Below are 23560 nucleotides of genomic sequence, written 5' to 3' on the forward strand. Positions count from 1 at the left end.
TTTATAAAGAAGGAAAGAATAAAGGATATTAACCCGTCCCCTCGGTTCGGTTCTTCCTTCCTTTATTCTTCTTCTTTATCGCTTTTATATAATCCACACGCGCGCAAAAACCCTACATTGCAATCCTATTCTTACTATCTATTTTTCTACTGCTTTTCGTGACTTTCGTCCCTTCCACTTATCCGCGATCCTTAAAAGATTATATTATAATAGAAGTATAGTTAGGACTATTAGGGTTACGATAGGAATACCCTAAAGCTAGTTAAAAAAACAAAACCTAACCCGAAGGCTAGTAAAAAACCTAAAAAGAAATAACCGTTTCTTTATATATACTATTAACTAATATGCCCCTAAAATGATGTCCTTAAACCCCACTAACTTATCGTCTAGAGGGGTAGGCTGTCGCCTAGCCGCCTCGCTATTATTATCCTTTATATATACCTGGCTTTGCCCCGTGGTAGTAGCCGCTATTACCCCCTCTTACCTACTACCCGCGAATAGTGTCAAAGGTCTATAAAAGGATAGAGGCATCTTCACCTTCTATTATTTCTTTTTCTTCTTCTCTAATCAAGGAGTCGAGGGTATTAAAGCCTTATTCCCTTTACCCTTCTTCGCTAATAAGGCCGGCACTATATCGTTATTATTGGGCACTTTATAAGGATCTAGCGGACCTTAGGGACCTTACGGCACGAAGCCTTAAGGTTACGCAGGGCTAATACTATCACTAAATATATCGTTACCTATAAAGCTAACCCCCGCGGGGGCTAAGGTAGACCCTAAGGTCATAGGTAGCACGCTACCCTCTATATCCTAAGCCTAGACTAGGTTAAAGGTAGCTATCTACTCGAAAGTAGCGGCCGTATATTCCTAGACCACGAGGTCGCGCTAATGTAACGCTAGGCATTATTACTCGATATCGAGCCGCTACTACTTAACGGTAAGGCGTTACTACTATAGCCCGACGAATTACTGAAGGAACGACTCTATCCTATTAAGCATTTTATAGATATCTTCCGCCGTTTTCTAGCGGGCGTCGGTAACTTCCTTAGCGTAACGCCGAGTAGCTATAGCTTCCTTAGCACCCGACCGGTTAACCTCTAGCGTTACTTAGCCTAGAGCCTTTTTAAGGATAACCTAGTATCGAACTACTATAGTCTAGTACTATAAAGGATTAGTAAGGGTACTATATAGAATTAATAAAAGGGTATAGTTACGCGCCGACTCTTATTTAGGCTACCTTTTTTCGATAGCGATAATCAAAACCTTTTATAACTACTCGGTAGTATTCTTACTAGCCATAGGAAGCTACTATATATACTAGACCAACTAGACCACGGAGTAGTCTATAAAGAGAGGGGCTATAGAGATTAAAGATAATAAAGATATATAACTTACTACGCGGCACTTAAGGCTATTATACTTAGAGTAGTAGTGGCACTTATTCGTCCGCCGACTATTATCGGCATAGCAGTATATCACGGCCTTAATAGTGTATATTATAACCGCGCAGATCGGTTATTAGGGTCAGGATAACCAATCAGGTCGGCCGCACGTTTTCGAACTAATCAGATCAGGGGACCGAACCGGTTAATGGGGTTAAAGGGATACACGTGACCGATCCGGATTATATAAGGATCGTTTTATCCGATCTTCCTCTATCTAGATTTTAACCCATTATCCATCATATTTCATATTATCTAGACGATCTAGTTTTATACTATTACGGCCCTACGCTGTTATAATATAGCGATCGGAGGCGGATTCCTTCGGTATTTTAGAAGCTACTAATCTGATTAGGGTAACCAGGGTGCTCGAGAGTAGTTCCGGCCTGCTTAAACGAACTACTATTAACGTACGTGTTAGACTATTATATTTATCGTAATATATATTATTTAGGGGCTATACCAATTAGATGGGTCGTTCTTCTAACCTTCTTCTAACCTTCTTTTAACCTTTTCTAAGACCTTAAACCGATATTATTACCCGTTATTACGTCGCCGGGATATCCTTTTTAATCTAATACTGCTTTAATCACGATACGATATAGATTTGACCGACTAGAGATTAGGTTAGGGCGTTATATGCCTAAAAACTATTACGGATTCAGCCTCCTTTAGCTAGGGCATTATATACCTAAAAACCTCTACGAAGATATATAATACGGATTTAACCCGGGTATAGAAAAGCCGCCTTAGTTAGGGCGTTACGTGCCTAAAAACCGCGATACTGTTTTCGTTATTTGGATTTTATAGCTTCGTTGTCTGCCTTACCCTCTCCGTCTCCCTCCTCTTTTAGTCTCCCTTAAAGGCTTTTCGAGAGTCTTTTTAGTAATAGCTTCGTTAATAGCTTCTACTTTAGCTCGAAGAGAGTACTACGTGTATAGACTACCCTAATTAGGGGAGTAAGCCAGTTCCTATTCCTCCCTCTTCTTCTTTTCCTTCTTTTACTCCCCCTTCTTTTCCGCCGCCCTCTTTTACCTTTTCCCCTTTTACTCCTCCTCCGCCTACGACTTCGACTCCTCCGCCTACGACTTCGACTCCTCCGCCTACTTATACGACTACTAACTTAACTCCTCTATTAACGCCGCTGGTAACTACCGCGAGCCTCGTCTATTAAGATATAGAAAAGAATAGCCCCTCGTATATAGATTAGTCTAATTAGGGTAATATAGGTGCCGAAAAGAGTCCCTTAAGCGTTATTCCTCCCCTATATCCTCTTTTATCTATTACTCCTATTATAATAATAGCCTCGATACTATTTACCGCTACTATTCCCGTGCCCGCTATAGCTCCGACTCCTATTCCGACTCTTATTCTGACTCCTACTCCTATTCTTGTTCTGACTATTCCGACTCTTATTCCGACTCCTAATATACTTCTAACCGAAGTCCTAAAGACTCTAAGGGAGTCCTTACCACCGCTTACCCCTATTACCGTTATTATACAGGAAAGCTAGCGAGCTCCTTTAAAGCCGTTCTCCTAATACGCCCCCCGATTTAATAGTATATACGTCTGCCGGTTCCTCGAGAAGTATACCGACTACGCGACGATATACCGTTTTAAGGAAGAGGAAAAGAAGCTTCGATACCTGCCTTTATTTTCGGATAGTAGTATATGCCCTGTTATAGAATAGCTTATAAAAAAGGTATAGAACGGTTCCTAGGAAGACCTTATTACGAAGCTGAAGTTTAAGTATCGTTACCTGGATCCTAAATACGAATAAGACTTCTCTGCCTAGGTTTAAGCTCTTCAGAATACCCCGAACTCGGTAAAGACGGTGCTATAGGTTCGCGAGCTATTATAGAAGATCACGATCTAGAAAACTAAGGCCGTAAGGGTAGATAGATTCTTTCCCTAGGATTCTAAGCTATATTAGATTCTTTATATTATCCTTAATACGAAGATTCTATTCTACGTAGCGAATTAAATAGATATTCGGCTAAGAGATCTATGAAAGTAATAGAAGTACAAGGTTCTGGCTACTCGCCTTCGAGAATAGTATAAGGATATTTGGGTAATAGGCTACCGTGAAGGCGTGGAACGCCTTAATTAGGGTAATAAAGAGGTTAGTTAATGCGAAGACTATACTATAAAGCCGTAACTACGCCGTTTACTATAAAAGGTATCGCTATAAGAGTTACCGTAATGTCCGCCGTTACCATGAGAGGTAACGCTAGGAGGCACGCCACGAGAAGGTCCGCTGTTATAGGCACAGCGCTAGAGGAAGACGAAGAAGAACTAAGAGAGCCGAAGACCGCCCCACCACAGGTATAAAGATCTAGGAATTCCGCCTAGATACGATATTTAGGGCGTGGAAAAGATTATTAATCTACGGTTCTACCCGAGGGCTATTACTAATACCCTAATAGCACTGTAAGGGTATTTCTTAGTTATTTCCCCTTATTTATTTCCCTTATACATATATATCCTGACTCCTCCTTATTCCTACATTTCCTACCTACCTGCTTTTCCCTTCCTCTGCCTTTTCCTTTTTATTTTTCTACTTCCCTATCTTCGTCTTCGCCTAATCAGAGCAACCTATATATTTTCAGAAGCAGAAGTCCTGCGTGGAGCCGGTAGCCGCGTTTTTAATACCTAATAGGGGCCGCGTTTTATTTTAGTTCTTAATAGGGGCCGTGGTCGTAAGGATTTTAGACTTCTATACTAGGGCCGCGATTCACGCCCGTGGACTTTAGTACTTAGACTATATCTTTATAATCTGCTTTAGTTTACGTTACTCTAATCTACTTTACGTTAGTCTAATTAGAACATAGACTATCCCGCTAAGCACGCTCTATTTCTGTTATTGCTATTTAGAAGCTATACCTCTAAGGCTATAGCCGTGTTTTCTTTTAGTTCCTAATAGGGGCCGCGATTCTATCTTCTATTTTTTTTCTCTACCCCCTCCCCCCCCTCCTATAGTAGTCTGCTTTATATAGTTAGCCTAATTAGAAGAAGTAGTATCTGCCTGCCTGTATATTTTTATTATCTTATATTATTATTTTATTATTTAAAAGCTATACCCGCGCGGACCGCGAGCTTAGCTTTAGTGCCAAGGATAGAGGAGAGAGTATAAGGCACTCTCGATAACAACCCCCCCCCCCCCCCGACTTTTTAGCCTCTCTTTTTTAGCCTCTCTTCTTTTTACTTTTATTAGCCTAATTAGAACGAGTGCTTTCGAATAAGCCTATTTTTAAGCCTTCTAGGCCGTTAGTTATTTAGTTATTTATAGTCTTGATTCTGCAATTACGTCTCTGCCCCTCTCTTTTTCAGCCTTCCTATTTTTATACCGTTTTTACACGCCTTATTCCTATACGCCTCCGTGGCCTACGTTGTTTCCTTATTTCCTACGTCTCTATGCCTCTTCTACTTTCTATTCTTCTATCTTTATTATTCTAATTAAGGGAGTCCTAAGCCGCCTATCCTATTCTTCCTCTTCTTATTCTTCCTTTTCCTATTCTTCCTCTTCCTATTCTTTCCCTTCCTATTCCTTTAGTTCTTCGGGCTATTCTTTCGGTTTCGACGATTTCTTTAAGCCCTGCTCCTGCTATAGTATTAACGACGGTTAGCTTTTTCTGGAAAAGACACTATACTATAAGCACGCGTGGAAAAGATCTAACCTATCTACCCGCTACTACCTTAAGGGGAACCACGCGCCGAAGATACCGTTACCGTGACCGTTACTACTACTACGTCGCACGAAGACCGCCCGCCCGACCTCCTACTAAAGTAATACTATATCCGCCTTCGAGCTAAACTATTATATAAAGGAAGACTACGTTAGACCACGTGGGATTAGTTCCACGGCTTTTACGATCTCGTAGGAGAACTACTACGCGTGGAGGAGACGGCTGGAAAAGCTACTTAGAGGAGCCCTGATTAGGGTAACGAAGATATTATTTAGATTATTATTTATACTAATCTACGAGTTATTTTACAATTATCGTAGCCTTAAGGGCGAGGCGACGATAATTAGGACCGTATTATAACCGCGTAGATCGGTTATTAGGATTAGGATAACTAATTAGGTCGGCCGTATATTTTCTAACTAATTAGGTTAGGGGACTAAACCGGTTAATCGGGTTAAAGGGATATATATAACCGATCCGGATTATATAAGGAACGTTGTATCGGATCTTCCTGTATCTAGATTTTAACCTCTTACCTATTATAATTTATATTATCTAGACGATCCAGTTTTATGCCACTACGGCCCTGCGCTATTATAATATCTTTTCCTTAAAGTTAATCGCTACTAACTTACCCATATAACGTATATAGGGGGCCCTTAGATCCCCGCCTATACCGATATCTATTACCCTCTTGCGTAGAGCGACGAACAGCATAGTAGTCGATAATAACGTAGCCGTAGTAAAAGCAGGAGGCTCTAGTATAATAGGCTACACGATAGCCTCCCCGGACTACGAGGCTAACACCGTAGCCGTGGTCTTAAGCCTTTCAGAGGCTCGTGTTATACTCGCGGGAGAAGCGGCGCGTTTAGTATTATTATCTTCGTAAGAAGGTATAACGACTATACTATATTGTGTGGTTAGCTAGTATTATAGACTAGAACGTATATGAACTACTTATAAGATAGTAGGTTATTTAATTAATTAAAACTATAAGTCGTTAGTACACGATATCGTGGATTAGGCAAAGGACTTAAAGCCGTAGTATAATCCAAAATTGAAGTATAGAAGAGAATAAAAGAATAGAAAAAGGGAGTAATAGTAGGTTACGAGATATCCCCCTAACGGCAGTTATATAGGCATGTATTTGAGTTTAAAGAAGGAAGCTACGAATTCGCGGAAGGAGTAATAACAGGCCCTACACGTAATACTAAGAGGGAGTCTTTATAAGTTAAAAAGGATAACCTAAAAGCGAAGATAAAGGAACGGAATAGAAGACCTATAAAAGGACTAGCCTAGAACCTATTAGAGTCCCGGGTAGGATATTAGCTTTAGTGGTTTTTAGTTAATAAATCGAAGGGACGGGGTATATACCCAGGTTAGAGCTATACCTAAAGAGGCTCTATATAGGAACTAGGCGGGGACTTATTGGGATCTTGTTATAGAGGGCTTTAGTTCGGAGTATCGGGGGATTTAGGAGACGGACTCGGAGGCTGGGTTTTAGAGGAGCTAAGAGGCTAGCACGGATCGGGCGCTCCTAAGGATAGGAGTATCCAGGGGAGGTCGCTATATCAGGTACCTATAGTAGTAATTATAATAAGTCCTAGGTATAAACCTATCGGGGTCTAGCCGCCTTTAGTCTAAGACCCCTTAAGATATAATTAAAGCAGTTATTATATAGTAAATAAAATAGTTACTCGAAGTAAATAAGGCAGCCCTCGAGGAAGTAAATACGCAGTCCTCGAGGAGTTAGAGAACGTAATCTTAAGGAGCGGAGGAGCCTCCCCTTTTAAGAGGGAGGCTAGCGATTAATCTAATTCTTTAGCTATACCTATATTCTGATCCTACTATAATCCTATCGTGATCGCACCTAGTTCCTTGCTTAACGCTACCTTTTCACTCTTTACGACTACCTATTTAACACCAAACAAGCGGATATCTCAGTGCCATTCGTTCGTATAGGTTCCGTGCCGCGGGATCCCTATGCGCGTATAGTGCCTGCTAATCGTGGTCGTATCACGCAGGGTCGAGCGTAGCGGCCTTACCTAGAGAGCAAGCTGCTACGCTCGTAGCTCTTAAATGGTAGTAGGTAAAAGGATATATTATCTCTTAATAAGTAAGACTCTGAATTATCAGATATAACGTAACTACAACTGTCAAAAATAGTGTTAGAATTAAGGGCTTAAAATCATCGATTTTTAGAGACCCAAATATATATCTTCTCCCTCTACAGGACCGTCAGGGAACTGCTACTACCGTTTTATCCATAGCAAAAATTCTGCCGTTTGCCCGGATTACCGAGGCTACAATCCTTCGGTCAAATCCGTGCCCGTTATGTAACCGTAAAAACTACCTATGGTCCGTTCAACACCCATTAATTATCGCACGTCAAATAGCACTTAGATAATTAACTTAGTAGAGTAGAAATCTCGTCTGTGTGTATTATATTAAGTTATATCTGTGTGAGTCTCTTATACCTTTAATTTAGGTGGTGAAGACTCTGTTATAGGTACCATGTCATTTGGATCCTATCTGGTCTTTTCCGGTATCCGCCCCTACTATATCCGAAGCCCTTAGTTATAGCGTGGATCCCCCCTGGATCCCCTATAGACCACGTCGTGGTCCGTGTGCCTATACGATATACCCCCTTAGTTAAGGTGGGTCTTCTCAGGTAAACTGACTAATCAGAGGCTTCGGTTTAAACAAAACGCTCTTAGCTTTTCCATCGTAAAATCAACAGTTAAGGGAAAAACGCCCTCGTGAAAGGGATCTAAATCCGCCCTATTTAACCGTTTAATTCAATTCTATCTTAATTAGGTCATTAATCCTGATTAGCCGGATCTACTTAACCGGATCTATATCTATCGGATCTGCTACGCCCTCGGAGGCCGTTATCGTCGTTACTGCCACGGCTTTAGCTACGGCTTTAGCGCGTTTAATCTCTTCGTGCAGTTATTTTAACTACTCGATAGGATCCTTTTAATCCGTTAGATTAAGCTATTACTATAGTCTTTTAATCCCTGCCTCCGGTAGTACCTTCGTTAAACTGTCCGCGATTATATCCTTCGTGTTAACGTATATAACCTTAAAAAGGCCTTACTATACTAACTAGCGCGCCTACTAGTTATAAATATCAACGTGCCGTAGTCTTATTCGCAGGCGTTATGCCTTCTTATTAATAAGGTTAATAGTCTGCTAATTATCGTAGTATAGCTATAGTTATTATTAATCTAACCGGAGTTCTAAATCCCTTAATATCCGACTAACCCATAGCGTCTCTTTAGCGGCCTCTATAAGAGCGAGTAGTTCCGATTCTATTAATAATATCGTAACTATCGGTTACTTACCCGCCTTTGAGTTAATAGTGCCGCCGAAGAGTTTTATCGCGTATCCTTAGGAGCTCTTACGGTCTGGATTATCCCCGAAGGACGCGTCGCTTATAGTTAGGAAGAGTCTATCCCCACCGAATTCTAGGAAATAGTGCCTTATATAATATAAGAATAGTAGCATTTATTAAGCCCTCTTAAGATAGTTAGAGGAGGGGTTAACGTTATATTAGGAAAGCTTTAAATAGGCGAACGCCATATCGGGTCTTATCACGATAGCGGTACATAGGATAGAACCGATTATACCCTAATACTAATAGACCTCGGGAATTAACGCGCGTATACTATTGCGTGGTATTAGCGGCTCTATAGTTAATAATAGGACCTTTAGTGGTTTTCGGTAAAGGATATCTACGTAGAATTTAACCGCGATCTTCTCTATGTAGGAGGATTATAATAGCTATAACCTACGTATAGCTCTATCTCTTAGAACCTTAATTCCTAGGAACTAAGGAATTTTATCGCCTCCCGATAGTCTATAGCTTCGTTTAAGGGTAGCCTTAAGGTTATCGGTGTTAGTCTTATAATCTCTATAGTAGATAAGTCCGATATCGTTAACGTAGAAGAATAGGATTAAACTATCGCGGATTATAATATAGGGGTTATTAGGCATAGCCGTGAATTCTATCTTTTATAGCTTGCCACTAAATTCCTCCTACTATCATAGTAGTAATACCCTTAAACCTAAGAGGGCTTTCCGTAGTAGTAATACCTTACCTAGTACTTCGTAGCCTTACGGTATCTTTATAAATACCTCTTCTTTAAGGCTAGCGTTAATAAACGCGTTAATAGTATCGGACTGCCTTATCTCTAGATTAAATCGGGCGGCGATCGTTATTAGTATATGGAAGAACCGCGATACTAGCGTGGCGGCGTAGTTATTTTTAGTCTTTAAACGTTTTTATTAATCCCCTCGTACTATAAGGCGTACCTTATACTTATGGAGGGTGCTCTCCTTATTAAATTTATAGGTATATACCTATCTATAGGGGAGGACTTATTACTTATTAGCCTAATTACCGCGGATCTCCTACTAGTAGCCTATCTATTAGAACCCCTTAAGGTATTCGCCCTTAGCCTATGACCACCGCTCCCGTAACGGGTATAGACGTATATCGCGGTGGTGGTTTAGCGGAGGCGGGAGATCCTCGCGGGTTAGATATAATAGGGAGGCGTTAAAGAGAGAGGGATCTATAATACTAACGCCGATAATATCACCGTTATTAATAGCTTACTTCCTCCCGCGTATAGGGTTATAAGTCCTTCTAGCGTTAAAGAACGCCTTCTAGGTATTATTTTTCTATACCTTCTTAGTCGTGTATAGGCTTACGATAGTTCTCGCGATAGATAGGCGCGCGGCCGATAGGTGTACGGCCGACGGGTACCCCTTAGGGGTATCTATAGCTATCCGTTAGTGGTTATCGTGTTCTTCTATTTTAGCGCCCCTAACCACCGCTAGCGCTATAAGGAATGCGCGCGCAGGATTTTCCGGGGATATTACAGGCGTGGGAAACGGTTTAAACCTCGTAGTAGTAAACCGTGAAGTATACGTAGTAATAGCGGTGGCCTCTTCCGTAGTAATAGCGGTAGCGTCTTCCTAGCCCGTAATAATAGCGGTATTATTACTTTTACCTGTAGTAATAGCGGTAGTATAGTCTTCTCCTATAGTAATAATAATATCCGTAGTAATAGCGGTAGCGTTAGAGTTACGAGGTTCTAAATCTATAGCCTAGGTATTAGCCTATAGATTTAGAACCTCGTAACGAGTAGTAATATAGTCTATAGTAATAGTAATAGCCTCTCTTATAGTAATACTAACGGCCTCGCCTTTATCCGTAGTAATAGCAGTGGCGTTAGTCTTCCCACTTAAGATCTAATACGTCTACGGCTATACCCCTTAATAGCAGTCTATTCGCGGTCTTATTAGATTAGATAATATGGATAGATTATAGGCGTTCCCTGATTTCCTCGGCGGAAGCTATAGCTTACAGCGTTTTAATCCTACCGTTAAATATCTTATCTTCGTTAAAGACTATATCTCTTATAGTGATGATATCCGTTAGGTATAGTAGCTAAATACGGAAGCTATTTAAGGATTAATATCTGATATAATAACCAATCCATACCTTCGGTTCTAGCCTTTATAGGCGGTTCCTTTTAGCTTAGGTATAGCGGGTTTTTATAAAGGCTTTATAGCCGTAAGTTTATAGGTGCGTAAGGTCAGGTTAACGGCCGCGCAGGCCTTCGTATAGTATTCGCTAGTTATTAATATATTATAGCGTTCTATTATATAGATATATAGCGGTCTTAAAGATCTTAGGCTAGATAGACGTAGGCAGATTAGCCCTAATCCTTATAGCCCTCGCCCTCCTTTTAACGATACCTTTAATCCGTTCTATAACGCCGTTTTAATCCTATAAATATGGTACTAACGGCTAGTCTTCCACCCCCTTAGCAGCGAGGAAAGCAATAACTTCTAAGTGCTAAAATATCTTAGAATCGGCCCGTAGGATACATGGCTTAACGTCGAATTAGGTCTTAAGCAGGGTAAAAACGTCTCTTAACGTATAAAGAATAGAGCCTTAGTCTTTTTTCTATAGGTAGTAATCCTACGTATAACCTATATACACGTCTATAACGAATATAATAGACTTATATCGGCCGTCTGCTAACGACTCCGCCTCTTTAAGATCGTGAAAGTCAATAGCTAGGGCCTCTCCGGGCTTTAACGGGTAAAACGATAGTATCCGCCGGATCTATATAGGCACTTACGATTACCTATACGCGTTATAGTCGGCGGTACGCGGTCCTTGTATTCTTACCCCCTAAGTAGCGTTAATGATCCTTATAAGGGTATCGGTGCTATAGTGGCCGAGGTGTTTATACTACCGCTATGCTATAGTCTTTTACGGTTGCCGTGGAGATTATAATCTTCTATACGGGTTATCGCGGGGGTGCCTTACCGAGACCGCGAACGCGGTAGCGGCCGTGGCTTCTGCGCGCTCGATTATATACTAGCCGTAGATATCTAGTAGCTTATAGATAGGCCGGCTATTAGCGAAGCTAATAATAGTGTTATTTACGGTATCCTAGCGGTAGCCTTATAGGCGTAGCTAGTATTCCGAGACGATATTATCGATAAATTCCTTATAGTATACGATATCACGAAGGCGTAGTAGCCTCTTTATACCCGATAAGGATTACACACGTAGTTTAATGTCTTCGTATCCGAGGATAGAAGCCTTATGAGTACCCACCTAAAGGGATAAAGATAAAGTATCTGTGGGTAGTCTAACGGCCGTAAAACGGCCTTAATTATTAAAGATATAGATAAACGATCCTAAATCTAGGATCGTGTAGTGTAATAGCGCTCTAGCTTAGTCTATAGAAAGGGATACCCCCTATTCTTATTATAATCTTAATAGTATCGTCGTACGATAGCGCGCTACTCCCTAGGTTAGGTAGGCGCCTAGTCTCCCCGTCGCGGTGACGGATAGGTCATTTAAAGCTATACTTACGGGCGGCGTGGCAACCCCCTAATTTTATTATTACGGTGTAGTAGTCATAATAAGCGTAATATCATAGAGTCAATCTTCCTAGACTTCCTCTATCTTATTAGCGGTAATAGCCCCTAAGGCTTCCCACCTTTTCTATATCGCGGTATCTACGCGGCTTTTAAAACTATAGTTATATATCTTCTTTTCTATAACCTTCGTAATATCTTCGCGGCCACGCTAGGTATATGGGTATATATCCGGCCTTATATACTAATAAGCGGCGGTAGTATAGGGGTTCTTATATATCTTATAAGGCCTCCTTAGTATAGGAGGGATAGCTTTTACGGACGTATTACTACGAGGACGCTTCTTATTATCTTTATTAGCAGTATTCTTAGTATCGGGGAGGTTTCTAAGGGTATTAAAGGTGCCTCCCCTAACTCTAGGCTTTACAGCAGTGGATTATAGACTCTTTATATTATTAAGAACCGCCTGTAAAGCCTTTACGAAGTTATTAATTATTAGCTCGTTTTCCGTAATCTTATCGTAGTTATTTACTAGGTAATTATTACTCTATTCTTAGGCGATAGGTCTAATAGCTTTTAACGGGTCTTTAACTTAATAGTCCGCGCTTAATAGCTCTAAAACGCCTATATATTTATAGTGTATTATCGCTATTTTCTAGCTTATAACCCACCCGTCTATATCCTTAGGTATAGCCTTTATAGGCGTAGTATATCGTCGGTATAGAACTAGGACTTCCTTATAGAGGTCTATAAGAGTTAGTTCTATATACGTGTATAGGAGGGTAATCTAAGCTTATAGGTTATTTATATTATTATCCTATAGTTATACGAGGAGATTATATAATATAGTATAGATAGTGCTTTCGATATATAAGCGTACCTTATTAAACTCCTTCTACTACGTATTATAGTCTGCCTTTTCCTCGCGGTATACGCGGCAAATTTATAAGTAACGCGTACGCCCCTTTTTAGAGAGGTCGTTAATAGACGTAGGCGTCTTTATCGGTGGTTTTTTCGTTATAGCCGTAACCTTCCGGCGAGCGGCCGTCTTCCTCTTACTAGCGGCCATAGCCGCTATAATACCGGCCGTGGTAGCCGTGGCTATAGCGTCCGTAGTATCCGTAGCCTTATCGCCCTTTAATATAATAGTAGAAGACAGAGTAGCCGTGATAGTAGAAGACGGGGTAGCTATAGCCTCCTCCGTGTCGGGGTTTACGGCGAGGGCTTCGTATTTACGGATATTAGGTGGCGTAGGCTTAAGAAGCAGGTAAGTATTAGCCTCCTTATCGCTTAGCTTTAGATTAAGATAGTTTTCTTAGTAGGGGGTATATTTACCGCGCACGGTATACTCCCACGTTACCTAATCCCTTTAGTTAATAAGGGTAATAGCGGCCGCCTTCTATTCAGCATTAGATATATTAGAAGATATCTTTATTAGTTTATCGGTTAGTCAATTAATAAGTAGGTTAATTAATCTCTTAATTACTCTAATTAGGTCGATGATAGTTATTTAAGAGTGCTTACATAGACCTGATTACTTCTTTATAGTAGAATAGGGGTAGTCTTATTAATATCTATTGTTTAGCTATTATAAACCTGTCTTATAACTATCGTATATTGAATAGTATTTAGATAATTAACTTAGTAGAGTAAAAATCTCGTCTATATATATTATATTAAGTTATATCTATACAAGTCTCTTATACCGTTAATTTAGGTGGTGAAGACTCTGTTATGGGTACTATATCATTTGGATCCCATCCGGTCTTTTCCGGTATCCGCCCCTATTATATCCGAAGCCCTTAGTCATGGCGTGGATCCCCCCTGGATCCCCTATGGACCACGTCGTGGTCCGTGTGCCCAGGCGACATCAATTCTTTCCTTGTCACGCTTAGTAGAAGCATTGTCACGTGTTTTCATTCACTACGTGGGGACAGTTCCGGGTGGCGACGTCACTCGGACTGCCCTTATTTGAGTAGTACCTGGACCTAAGTTTGGTTTGGAATGCGCTTAAGCCGACGGGTACCGAAACAGCGGGGATAAGGATCACAAGGGAGATAGGTCTGTGGATGTTGCCCACCTCTCATCTTCTCCTCTGTCAAAACTTTCCAATATAGCCATTTCGTCCCTCATCTCGGCCCATATTGATGTGTTTCGGAGAACGCCTCGGTTGACCCTTGACTACAATGGGGACCACATCGTCCCTTCGAACCCTGGCGTTCCGGAACCGGGTGGCCAGCAGCTTGAGGCATCGGCATTTCTCCACGTCTGCAACTGCCCGTCGTGAGGTCCGGGAAGCTTACATCCTCAGTGCGGCGAGGACTCCAACCGCCAAGGTGAGCATCGACTTCCCGTGGCGCGAAAGGGGGCGAGCTGTCTAGTCTAACGAGCGAATGCTTTCTCGGCCTAGTTCAATGGCTCATACACGAGCTTGAGCGCGACTCAACTGGGTGCAGTGGCAATCAAAGCTGCCGTAGACAGGTCCAAAGTGCCTATTTCCATGATCACGGATGTGTATATGGGCAATGTACTGCAGGGCGCTGTCGGACAGTCACCGGCCAGGCAAGCCGCTATCTTCGCCGGCCTCTCGTCTAGCATCGAGGCCACTACCATCAACAAGGTCTGCGCATCCGGTCTCAAGGCCGTAGTCTTAGCAGCACAAAACATCGAGCTGGGCCTGTCGGAGGCTCAGGTGGCTGGCGGTATGGAGAACATGACCCGAGTCCCCTACTACGTACCTCGGGCCTCCAATCTCCCCGCTTTTGGTCACGTCAAGATGCAGGATGGATTGATCCTGGATGGCCTGACCGATGTCTATGGCCAGATTCACATGGGCAACTGCGCCGAGAACACCGCAAAGAAATACGGAATTACCAGAGAGATGCAGGACCAGTATGCCATCCAGTCGTACGAGCGTGCACAGGCTGCATGGAAAGCCCATACCTTCGCGGACGAGATTGCTCCGGTAGTTGTACCTGGGAAGAAGGGGGAGACTGTCGTCGAGGTCGACGAGGGATACCTTGATATCAAGCTGGACAGAGTGCCGTCGCTCAAGCCAGCCTTCGTCAGGGACGGTACCGGTACCGTTACTGCTGCGAATGCGTCAACGTTGAACGATGGCGCTAGCGCGCTTGTCCTAGGAAGCAAAGACGTTGCCCGCCAGTACGGTGCTAGCTCCCGGGTCCTAGCGAGAATATGTGGCTCAGCGGACGCAGCTGTTGACCCCATTGACTTTCCCGTCGCGCCTGCCGCGGCCGTTCCTATTGCGCTTGAAAGAGCCGGTATTACCAAAGACCAAGTCGCCGTATGGGAGTTCAATGAGGCGTTCGCTGTCGTAGTCAAAGCCAACGAAAAGGTCAGTTCCACTCAACCCGCTCAACAGCATCTCTTGCCTAGTTAGACTAACTTCCCGCAGATTCTTTGCTTGGAAGGGGCAAAGGTAAACCCACTGGGCGGTGCAATCTCTTTGGGACATGCTCTAGGCAGCTCAGGATCGAGGATTCTTACAACGCTGCTTCACCAGCTGAAAGATGGCGAGTACGGTGTAGCAGCCATTTGCAATGGCGGGGGCGCGGCGACGGCTGTTGTAGTGCAGCGTGTTTCTTCCGTGTAAAGACGGCATTCCATCCACCCCTTAGCCTGGCTTGCTGCATGGTATAAATACAAAGCGGAGGGACGTAGTGGTTTGGGCCTTGGTCGGTTTATAACATGGCGTTGGAAATGCCTTGGAGATCTTCGCAACAATCGTCCACGGTCGTAGCCATCTTCTGCAGAAGTGTATATTTAGGCGCTTTCGCTACTTAACTTCACTGAGAAAATTTGGATAGCCACCAAATGTTCTGTCGGAAGAGTGTCAGGACTTCGTGGCTGGCTTGGTGAGGCAGGTCCTCGTGTGGACCAGCTGTCGACTCACTCGGGCCTCTAAGCTAACAACCCGGTGATGCCCACATTGGACCATTGCACTTGAATTGAAAGTTGGCAGGATCTGAAAAGCAAAATATCTATTCATTCACTGTTTTCTAGCTCTGAAAAGGCATGGAATTTGTTCCTTAGAGAGCACCCAGTTCTTTAAGTTTTGAGATCAGCCCATCAACGTCGTCGACCTTTCCTCCGCCCTGTCTTGATGGCGGCTCTGCGAATTCATTCTGGTTAGTTTCACTGATAAAGCCTTCATCTTCGCCCCTGTTTTATTTCCCTAATCATCCCGAGAGAAGTGAAAGAGACGAGTGGCAAGGGAGGAGGTATGAGCGGAAGAAAAGGGGAAGGAAGAGAGACAAGGAGAGAAAGGAATGGGACAGCATACCCGTAACCTTCAACACCTTTAATCGCTGTTCATTGGTGATACCATAATCCGCAAGCTTTTTCTTCTCCAACGGCTTCTTCTTTGCTTTCATGATATTCGGCAAGCTCGCATATCTAGGCTCGTTCAACCTCAGGTCTGTCGTAATGACCATGGGCAGTTTTGCTCGGAGAGTCTCCACACCACCGTCAACCTCCCGAGTGACACTAACAGTGTCACCTTCGCCAAAGTCCACCTTGCTTGCTTGTGTGGCCTGCGACCAACCGAGCAGTCCAGCCAGCATCTGACCCGTCTGACCAGCGTCGGCGTCAATACTCTGCTTGCCCAGGATCACCAGGTTGCTCTTGTGCTCCTCAACGGCCTTGCGCAGCAGCTTGGCTACTGAAAGCGGCTCAAGGTCCTCGCCTTCCTTGACTTCAACATGTATACCACGGTCCGCTCCCATGGCCATGGCCGTCCGTAGCACATCAACCGCTTTAGGTGGTCCTGCCGAGATAACGGTAATGTCTTCCACACCGCCCGGCGCTCGCTTCTTCTCTCGGATACGGACTGATTCCTCGACGGAAAGCTCGTCAAAAGGGTTCATCGAGTGCTTGACACCCGCTGTCTCAACAGCTGTCTGAGCTTTGTTGACCCGCGGTTTGACCTATCAAGACACAAATGCATACATGAGTTAATGCTTGACTGCAGAGAACGAAGGCCCCGAGGAATAGGTCGTCCCATCTGGAATTTGCCGCTCACCGCATAGTCAATCACCCGCTTGACGGGGACGAGAATCCTCAATGCAGACATGGCTTTATGCTCAAAAAAAAAGGGCAACAAATGAGTTAGGCGGTAAGCGAAGATTAAGCAGGACCGGAAGGAGATCAGTGCCTGGTAGCCATTCTATGTTCAAGTCGCGACATAAGGAATTGGACAAGGTCGGTTAGAGCCGGTGCTTAACCTCGGCTTGGTATACACGTGACTTGACCCAGATGTGAAAACAAGATCAACCTAGCATAAATTACGTAAGGAATTATATTAATTAAAGAGCTTAGGTAGATATCTAGTCTAGGCGATACGGGCTAGGGTACTTGAGCAGAACGGTTTCCCTATATAAACACCGTTCGTTTGATATACCTACGTCCGAAGAGTCCACCGTTTTGATACCGATAATTTCCCGCAGGACTAGTTATCAGACCACGGCTATATAGGGCCGATATAGTTACGGGTTATGCGTTTATACTCCCCTTTAAATTATCGGGTATTTAGGTAGTAGAGGAGCGACGATTTAACTAATCGTTAACTAATAACTTACAGTATCTATTCTATCTTACGGAGGGCCTTAAAGTGGTTAAACGGCCCTGGTTATAGGGGCTTTATAAAGCCGTTAGCGGGGTTATCAGTGCTCTTAATATACTCGATCCTAACCTCCTTATAGTTAACGGCGTCGAATACGTGTAAATAGTCTAGTAGCGTAAACTTACTACGATTAGAGTATTCTGACTTCGTGGTAGCGCCGGTATTATCGACTTTAATAGTGATAGGGGCGAGGTCCTCGCTAAGCTCTTATAGGAGGTAGCGTGTCTATTAGGTAGTTTAGACGGCGTTACTAAGGGCGTAAAACTCGGCTTTAGGTATAGATTTTATAACGCGAGCCTAGCGTTTAGAAGACTAGATAACTAGGGCTCTAGCTATAAAGAAGACCTATTTAGTGGTTAATTTTATACCTTTAGCGTTAGTAAAGCTTAAGTCTAAAGCTTTATAGAGTCCTAGGCGGTTACCCGTAATAGGTTAGTAGTCTCTATAACGGAAGGTAAGCCCGTTAGATAGCCGGCCGCGAAGGTATCGCAGGATCCTTTTAACGCCTATAAGGTGGTTATTAAGGGGCGCGTGGCTAAAGCGTTCTTAAAAGGAGGCAGCGTAGATAATATCGGGTCTTATTAGGCACGCTAGGTATAATAGTTTCCCTATAATTTTACGGTACAGGGTATATTCCTTTTCGTTTAGCGGTACGGTAGTGATATTATTAGTTCCGGGTTTAGGGGTCGTGTTAGTTCCGCTACCTATAGCGGTAGCGTTAATTCCTCTGCCTACGGCGGTAGCGAGGTGGTTTAGATCTATTAATATAGTTGCCGATCTTATAATAGTGTAGTTAAGTTCCTCGAGGGCCTCCGCGACGTAGGTGTTTTATATAATTACGGTTATTTTACGGGTGGTATCCTATTAAATACGGACTCTAAGGAAGTAGTCGGTAAGGCCTAGGTTGATATTATTAAGGCGTTTAGCTAGTTAGTTAAATAGGTGGGGGGTTATTATAGGAGGGCCGGTAACGAGGAAGTCGTTAATATGCGTGGAGACGATAACGCTGACGGTGGCGTTACGATAAATCGCAGGATTAGAAATCAGTGGTTTATAGCCGAGGGTATCTAGCTCCTTACGAAGCCGTTATTACTACTAGTAGCCTCCTTACTTTAGGCCGTAGAAGGCTTTACAGAGGCGTATAAGGAGGTTAGGATACTAGCTAAGGTAAGTTACGAGGTGTTAATAACGGGGGTCCTTAAAGAAGTCCGATAGTATACCGAACTGCCTTATATAGACCTATTCCTCGAGGTCGCCGTGAAAATAGGCGCCGACGACGTTAAGCTAACGGATAGGCTATCCGTTAATTATTACGAGGGCGATAATAATATGCTACGAGGCTGCTTTAACGGTAGAGGCGTAGGTGTTATGGTAGTTGATCCTGTATTATTATTAGAAGCCTCTAGCGACGACTCTGGCCTTACGTTTTTCGAGGAGGCCGTTCTTCTTCTTATATGTTAGCACGATCTTTACGGTTAACCTATAATTACGTTATTACTTTAGGAGGGGTTTAAAAGAGAGGGCACCGTAACCGATAAGACTAAGTATCTCGTCGTAAATAGCCTCCTTCTACGAGGGCCAGTTAGGCAAGCGGCGTGCCTCTACTACGCTCTTAGGATCCGGTATAGTATATTAGTTACCCTTATTATCGGTAGGCGAGGATCCGGCGTTATTATTACTATTATATAGACGTTAGATTTCCGCAGGGTCTACGCCGGGTAGTAGTTCCTTAACTGTAAAGGTGGCTCCGAGGGATACTTCGTATTCCTCTAGGTCAACCGTTAGTTCTATAGCGTGCTACGGGGGAGGTGTAAGGCGTTATAGATCTTCGTAACCTATAATTAGAGGATCGTTATAGGCGTTAGTGGTATACGTTACGGTGCCTTCGGTGCCGTAAACCACCTCGTAAACTATAGTAAAGGAGGGTCTAGGAGGGGTTACGGTCGGCGGTTAGTTTAGTCCGGGCGTGCCTATTAGAGGGCGAGGGTTATTATAATAGTTCCCTGGTAGTTGGCTGCGTACCGCCTTAGGTTGTATCTACGAGGGGATACCGCTATTATAATAGTCCTCGTGGAAGACTACCTAGCTAGAGATAACCAGCCTGCCCTTTAGCTCCTCCCCGGCGCCTACGGGTATCTAAACGCGGTATAGGTGCTCCCCTTTAAATCCAATAAGGATACTCTCTTCCGCGCGGGCGTTAAGCTTATAAGACTTTACCCTAATCTCCGGGGAGATATAGATAAAAACTCTATAACCGAGGATTCTTACGTAGTGGATAGGTGGTTTATTATCGTAGCCAGGAGCCAGGTCGTCGTAATAGGCTTGGTGAAGGGTCTTCTTATGGACTACGGAGGTGGCCGTGATATGACTAAGGTATACAGAGCCACGGAGGATCTTAGGCTATGGAAAACGGGGGATATCGGCACTAACTACTATTTTCCGACCCTTATTAAGGATAGCACGGATAGACCTTTCCGTAACGCTGTTTTATTCGTGGCTATAAGGAGGGCTGCTTAAAAAAGAGGTGCCCTAGGCTTAGGAGTTATGGCGAAGACCGTTACTAAGGAACTCCCCCGCGTTATCGGTATATACGTGCCTTATAGGTTATCCCTAGCGGTTGCTATACGAGGTTAGGGCGTTAAGTAGGAGCCTCCCTAGGTTAGCCTTAGTCTTCGAGGTTAGGATACCCTTTTTACAGGAGGCATTGTCTATTATCGATAGGCCGTATTTATCTCTAGAGGGTCCGATAGGCTTTAACTCGAAGATATTAACGTACTATAGCTCCCCTACACGGGTAGCGCGAGGTCAAGGGTCCTTAGGGCTATACCGGAGGCTCTAGGAGAGGTTATCAACTGTATAGGGCTGGCCGCAGATTCTTCCAGTTTCTAGGGTGTTTTTAGTAGTTTTGACGGTATTGCGGAGGTCCCTGTAGTTACCGTGGCCGAGGCATTAGTGCTAAAGACGTGCCTATAGTGCCTATAAGGTTACTACTCTAGTTTACGGATAGTCGAGTCGTTAGTCGGCAGGTTACTCTCCTAGTTAGGGCTTATTAGGCTATGCCTCGCTCGGCGGTGCCCTAACTAGTGGTGTTATAGAGGGTAGCAGCCTCGCGGCTATAATAGAATTAGGTGCGATATAGAAAACGGCTATGGGATCGCTAGGGTAGCTAAGGAAGAAGCCGCGGGTGGCCACGTTAATAGTAGCGATACCCTCGCCTGCCTTATTATACAGGACGTTACGGTCTAAATAACCTTCCCCTGCGTATATTATCTCCCCTGATATTATATTAATATAGAGGCCGGGGATACGAACCGTTCTTTGTAGGATAACGACCTTCTCTTTACTGTTAGGGCCTTATAGGTATGTCTTAGCCACCCCGATATAGGTAGGCTTAATAGTGCCGTTCGCGGTGATAATCTAGAACTGGTTTTATTCGGGGATTTCTCTATAGTTAATATAGGATTTAAAATCGCCTATAGAATATAGTAAGGCACCGGAATTCTATAGCCAGCGGTTATAAATATACTTCCTATTACCTTAGAAGACGTGTTCTATAAGGGTTATAGGTGCCCTGGGTGTTATTAGGGGTTTACCGTTAGTAGCGGTCGCGGCGCCGCCGATCTAGGGTTGTTTTATAGCGATATCGGTGCCGCTATAGGCACGTTAAGGAGTAGGGACCTTATTATAAGGTTTACTATCTATCGCCCCCTGCCCGTCGATTATATTATTATAAGTATCAGTGGTAAGGGCGGGGGGCTTAGGGACGGGGGTTTCCCTAGGGTAAACCGTTAGATCTTCCATATCTATAAAGGGAGTGCCTTAGAGGTAGTCTTAATACTGACCTTTAAGTTATACTAGCGCTTATAGGCAGGCGCGGCTAGTGAAAACGCCGTTATTATTACCTAGATAGTCCTCCAGGCTATTAAGGGCGTTAACTTCTCCTTTATTAGTATTAACGTTATGGGTATTATTATTACTACGGTTATTACCGCTATTATTACCTCCGCCATTATTATTATTACGGCCGTAGCCTCCGCGGCCACGACCTCTTCCTCCTCGGTTATTATTATTATGCCTAGGGCCACTAGGCGAGCCGTAATCCTCTATTTTATGCGTCGCGGGCCTAGAGTAATTCGGGGTTATATAGGGCTCGCGATATAGTCGGTTATTTTAGATAGCGTTAGACTATTTATTGGATTATTCCTTAGTTCCGCCGCCTTATTAGTCGTTATTCCCTTAGCGAGAGCCGTGGCGGTTATTATTATTATTACGGCTTTATTTTAGTATCTTTTATTCTTATTCCAAAAGCTTATCGGTTATAATAGCGATATCGTGGGCCTTCTTCGTATCCTTTTTCCTGTAAAAACGCCAGTTATCTTTATAGGACCGGTAGGTTCCGGGCAGACTATTAACGATATTAGCGGCTATTAGTTTATTAGGGTAATAGCCTCCTACTAATAGGATAATATCGCGGAGGTCTACGTGCTTAGAAAGATACTAACCCATAGACTTAAAGGACTATAGCTTTAGCTTAGAGGCCTGTTTACTAGTGGAGATCTGAATCTCGATATCTAACGGCTTATACTTACTAAGGCGTTTTGTTATTTTCCAGGGCTGCTTAACGCCCTTAACCTCTTTTTTAACGGCCCGATCCAGGGTTAATAGGAGGAAAAGACGTGCCTTATCGCGTTTAGTGTAGTTAATCTGATAGTATAGTAATCAGTTCTTCTAGTTCTTTTACGAGGCTTGTAGGTTAGGCACTAGCTTAGGAGTAAGGGTAGGGGTAGAAGAGGTGGAGGGGGTAGGCTCTGTTAGTTCCGATTTTAGTGCGTTAGGCGTATAGATAAGGTAGTCTTCGAGGGTAGGAGCCTGGTTCTCGATTCGAGCCTAGCCCTAGAGGAAGTGCCAGAGGTTAAGGTCTTTAGCACGGCGTTAAGCCTTAATAACCTAAATAACGTAGTTCGAATGGCCGTTAAGAAGAGGTCTATTATAAGAGAGGGCGTTAGAGGTTATCGTAACGGGGGAGGGGTATAGGTAAAGAGATAAAAGAGGTAGCAGAGAAGGTGGAAGGGAGGGAGGGTGAATTAACGGTTATTGGTTTAATAATAGCTTTAAGCCTTAGTAGGCGAGCGGTTAGTGATGGCTTTAAGCCTAGGTAGGCGAGTAATTAGCGATAGCTTCTCTAACGCCTTAGTAGGCGTTGGCTAGGTTATTAATAGGAGGGTAGGAGGGCATAACGCTATAGCACTAAAACTCTTCGCGAGCTAGGCGGCGGTTTAATTTAGAAGCTATCTAAAGCTTTAATTTAAAAAGAATAGCAGGAATACTAGTTACAACTATATAAAAATATAAGATTAACCTAGCATAAATTACGTAAGGAATTATGTTAATTAAAGAGCTTAGGTAGATATCTAGTCTAGGCGATGCGGGCCAGGGTACTTAAGCAGAACGGTTTCCCTATATAAACACCGTTCGTTTAATGTACCTACGCCCGAAGAGTCCACCGTTTTTATACCGACGATTTCCCGCAGGACTAGTTATCAGACCACGGCTATGTAGGGCCGATACAGTTACGGGTTATGCGTTTACACTAGAAGGTACGTTATACGAAGGTTAAGGGCTAAAATATTCCTACCCCACCAGGTCACGACCTACACGTACGTACTATGGAGGAAACCAAGTACAAGGGTAAAACTAGTAATATATAAAGCTAAGCTAGGCTATACCGATACCCGGTAAGCTAGAAATATTATATATAGCTAATACTATATAACCCCGTATAGTTACCCTAGTAGCTAATATAGCCGGTATAGTATAACTACGCTGTAGTGCCCCCCTTAAAGTATAAGATAGCGTCCTTATTATCTATTATTCCTAATACG

General features: G+C 43.4%; 3 protein-coding genes across 3 annotated transcripts in view; 1 reads left to right on the forward strand and 2 right to left on the reverse strand.

Moving 5' to 3' along the window:
• SODALDRAFT_359344 (hypothetical protein) overlaps positions 1-5845 on the reverse strand; it is a gene marked incomplete at both ends in the record, with an annotated part of 9424 nt that extends 3579 nt beyond the window's left edge. Inside the window, one exon of the mRNA XM_028614175.1 lies at positions 5819-5845. Coding sequence (XP_028467236.1) covers positions 5819-5845 — 27 coding nt within the window. The remainder of the gene's footprint in view (positions 1-5818) is intronic.
• Positions 5846-14039: 8194 nt separating this feature from the next.
• Positions 14040-16057, forward strand: SODALDRAFT_294905 (acetyl-CoA acetyltransferase). The gene is made up of 3 exons (XM_028608768.1): positions 14040-14373; positions 14448-15392; positions 15453-16057. The coding sequence occupies exons 1-3, from the start codon at positions 14224-14226 to the stop codon at positions 15648-15650; spliced, it is 1293 nt and encodes a 430-aa protein (XP_028467237.1). The 5' UTR covers positions 14040-14223; the 3' UTR covers positions 15651-16057.
• SODALDRAFT_332873 (electron transfer flavo protein subunit beta) lies at positions 15938-17233 on the reverse strand. The gene is made up of 3 exons (XM_028611825.1): positions 17079-17233; positions 16341-16983; positions 15938-16169 (listed from the first exon to the last, which is right to left on the reverse strand). Exons 1-3 carry the CDS (start codon positions 17127-17129, stop codon positions 16087-16089), a joined length of 777 nt encoding a protein of 258 aa, XP_028467238.1. The 5' UTR covers positions 17130-17233; the 3' UTR covers positions 15938-16086.
• Positions 17234-23560: the final 6327 nt, after the last annotated feature.

This window comes from Sodiomyces alkalinus (assembly GCF_003711515.1).
Source record: "Sodiomyces alkalinus F11 unplaced genomic scaffold SODALscaffold_4, whole genome shotgun sequence".
In the NCBI taxonomy this organism is placed as follows: Eukaryota; Fungi; Ascomycota; class Sordariomycetes; order Glomerellales; family Plectosphaerellaceae; genus Sodiomyces; species Sodiomyces alkalinus.

Coding starts and splice junctions, on each gene's coding strand:
- SODALDRAFT_294905 (XM_028608768.1), top strand. CDS start 14,224: ATGGGGACCACATCGTCCCTTCGAACCCTGGCGTTCCGGAACCGGGTG. Junction 14,374..14,447: donor CGAGGACTCCAACCGCCAAG/GTGAGCATCGAC, acceptor TTCTCGGCCTAG/TTCAATGGCTCATACACGAG. Junction 15,393..15,452: donor TAGTCAAAGCCAACGAAAAG/GTCAGTTCCACT, acceptor AACTTCCCGCAG/ATTCTTTGCTTGGAAGGGGC.
- SODALDRAFT_332873 (XM_028611825.1), bottom strand. CDS start 17,129: ATGTCTGCATTGAGGATTCTCGTCCCCGTCAAGCGGGTGATTGACTAT. Junction 16,984..17,078: donor AGCGGGTGATTGACTATGCG/GTGAGCGGCAAA, acceptor GTGTCTTGATAG/GTCAAACCGCGGGTCAACAA. Junction 16,170..16,340: donor AAAGGTGTTGAAGGTTACGG/GTATGCTGTCCC, acceptor ATGAATTCGCAG/AGCCGCCATCAAGACAGGGC.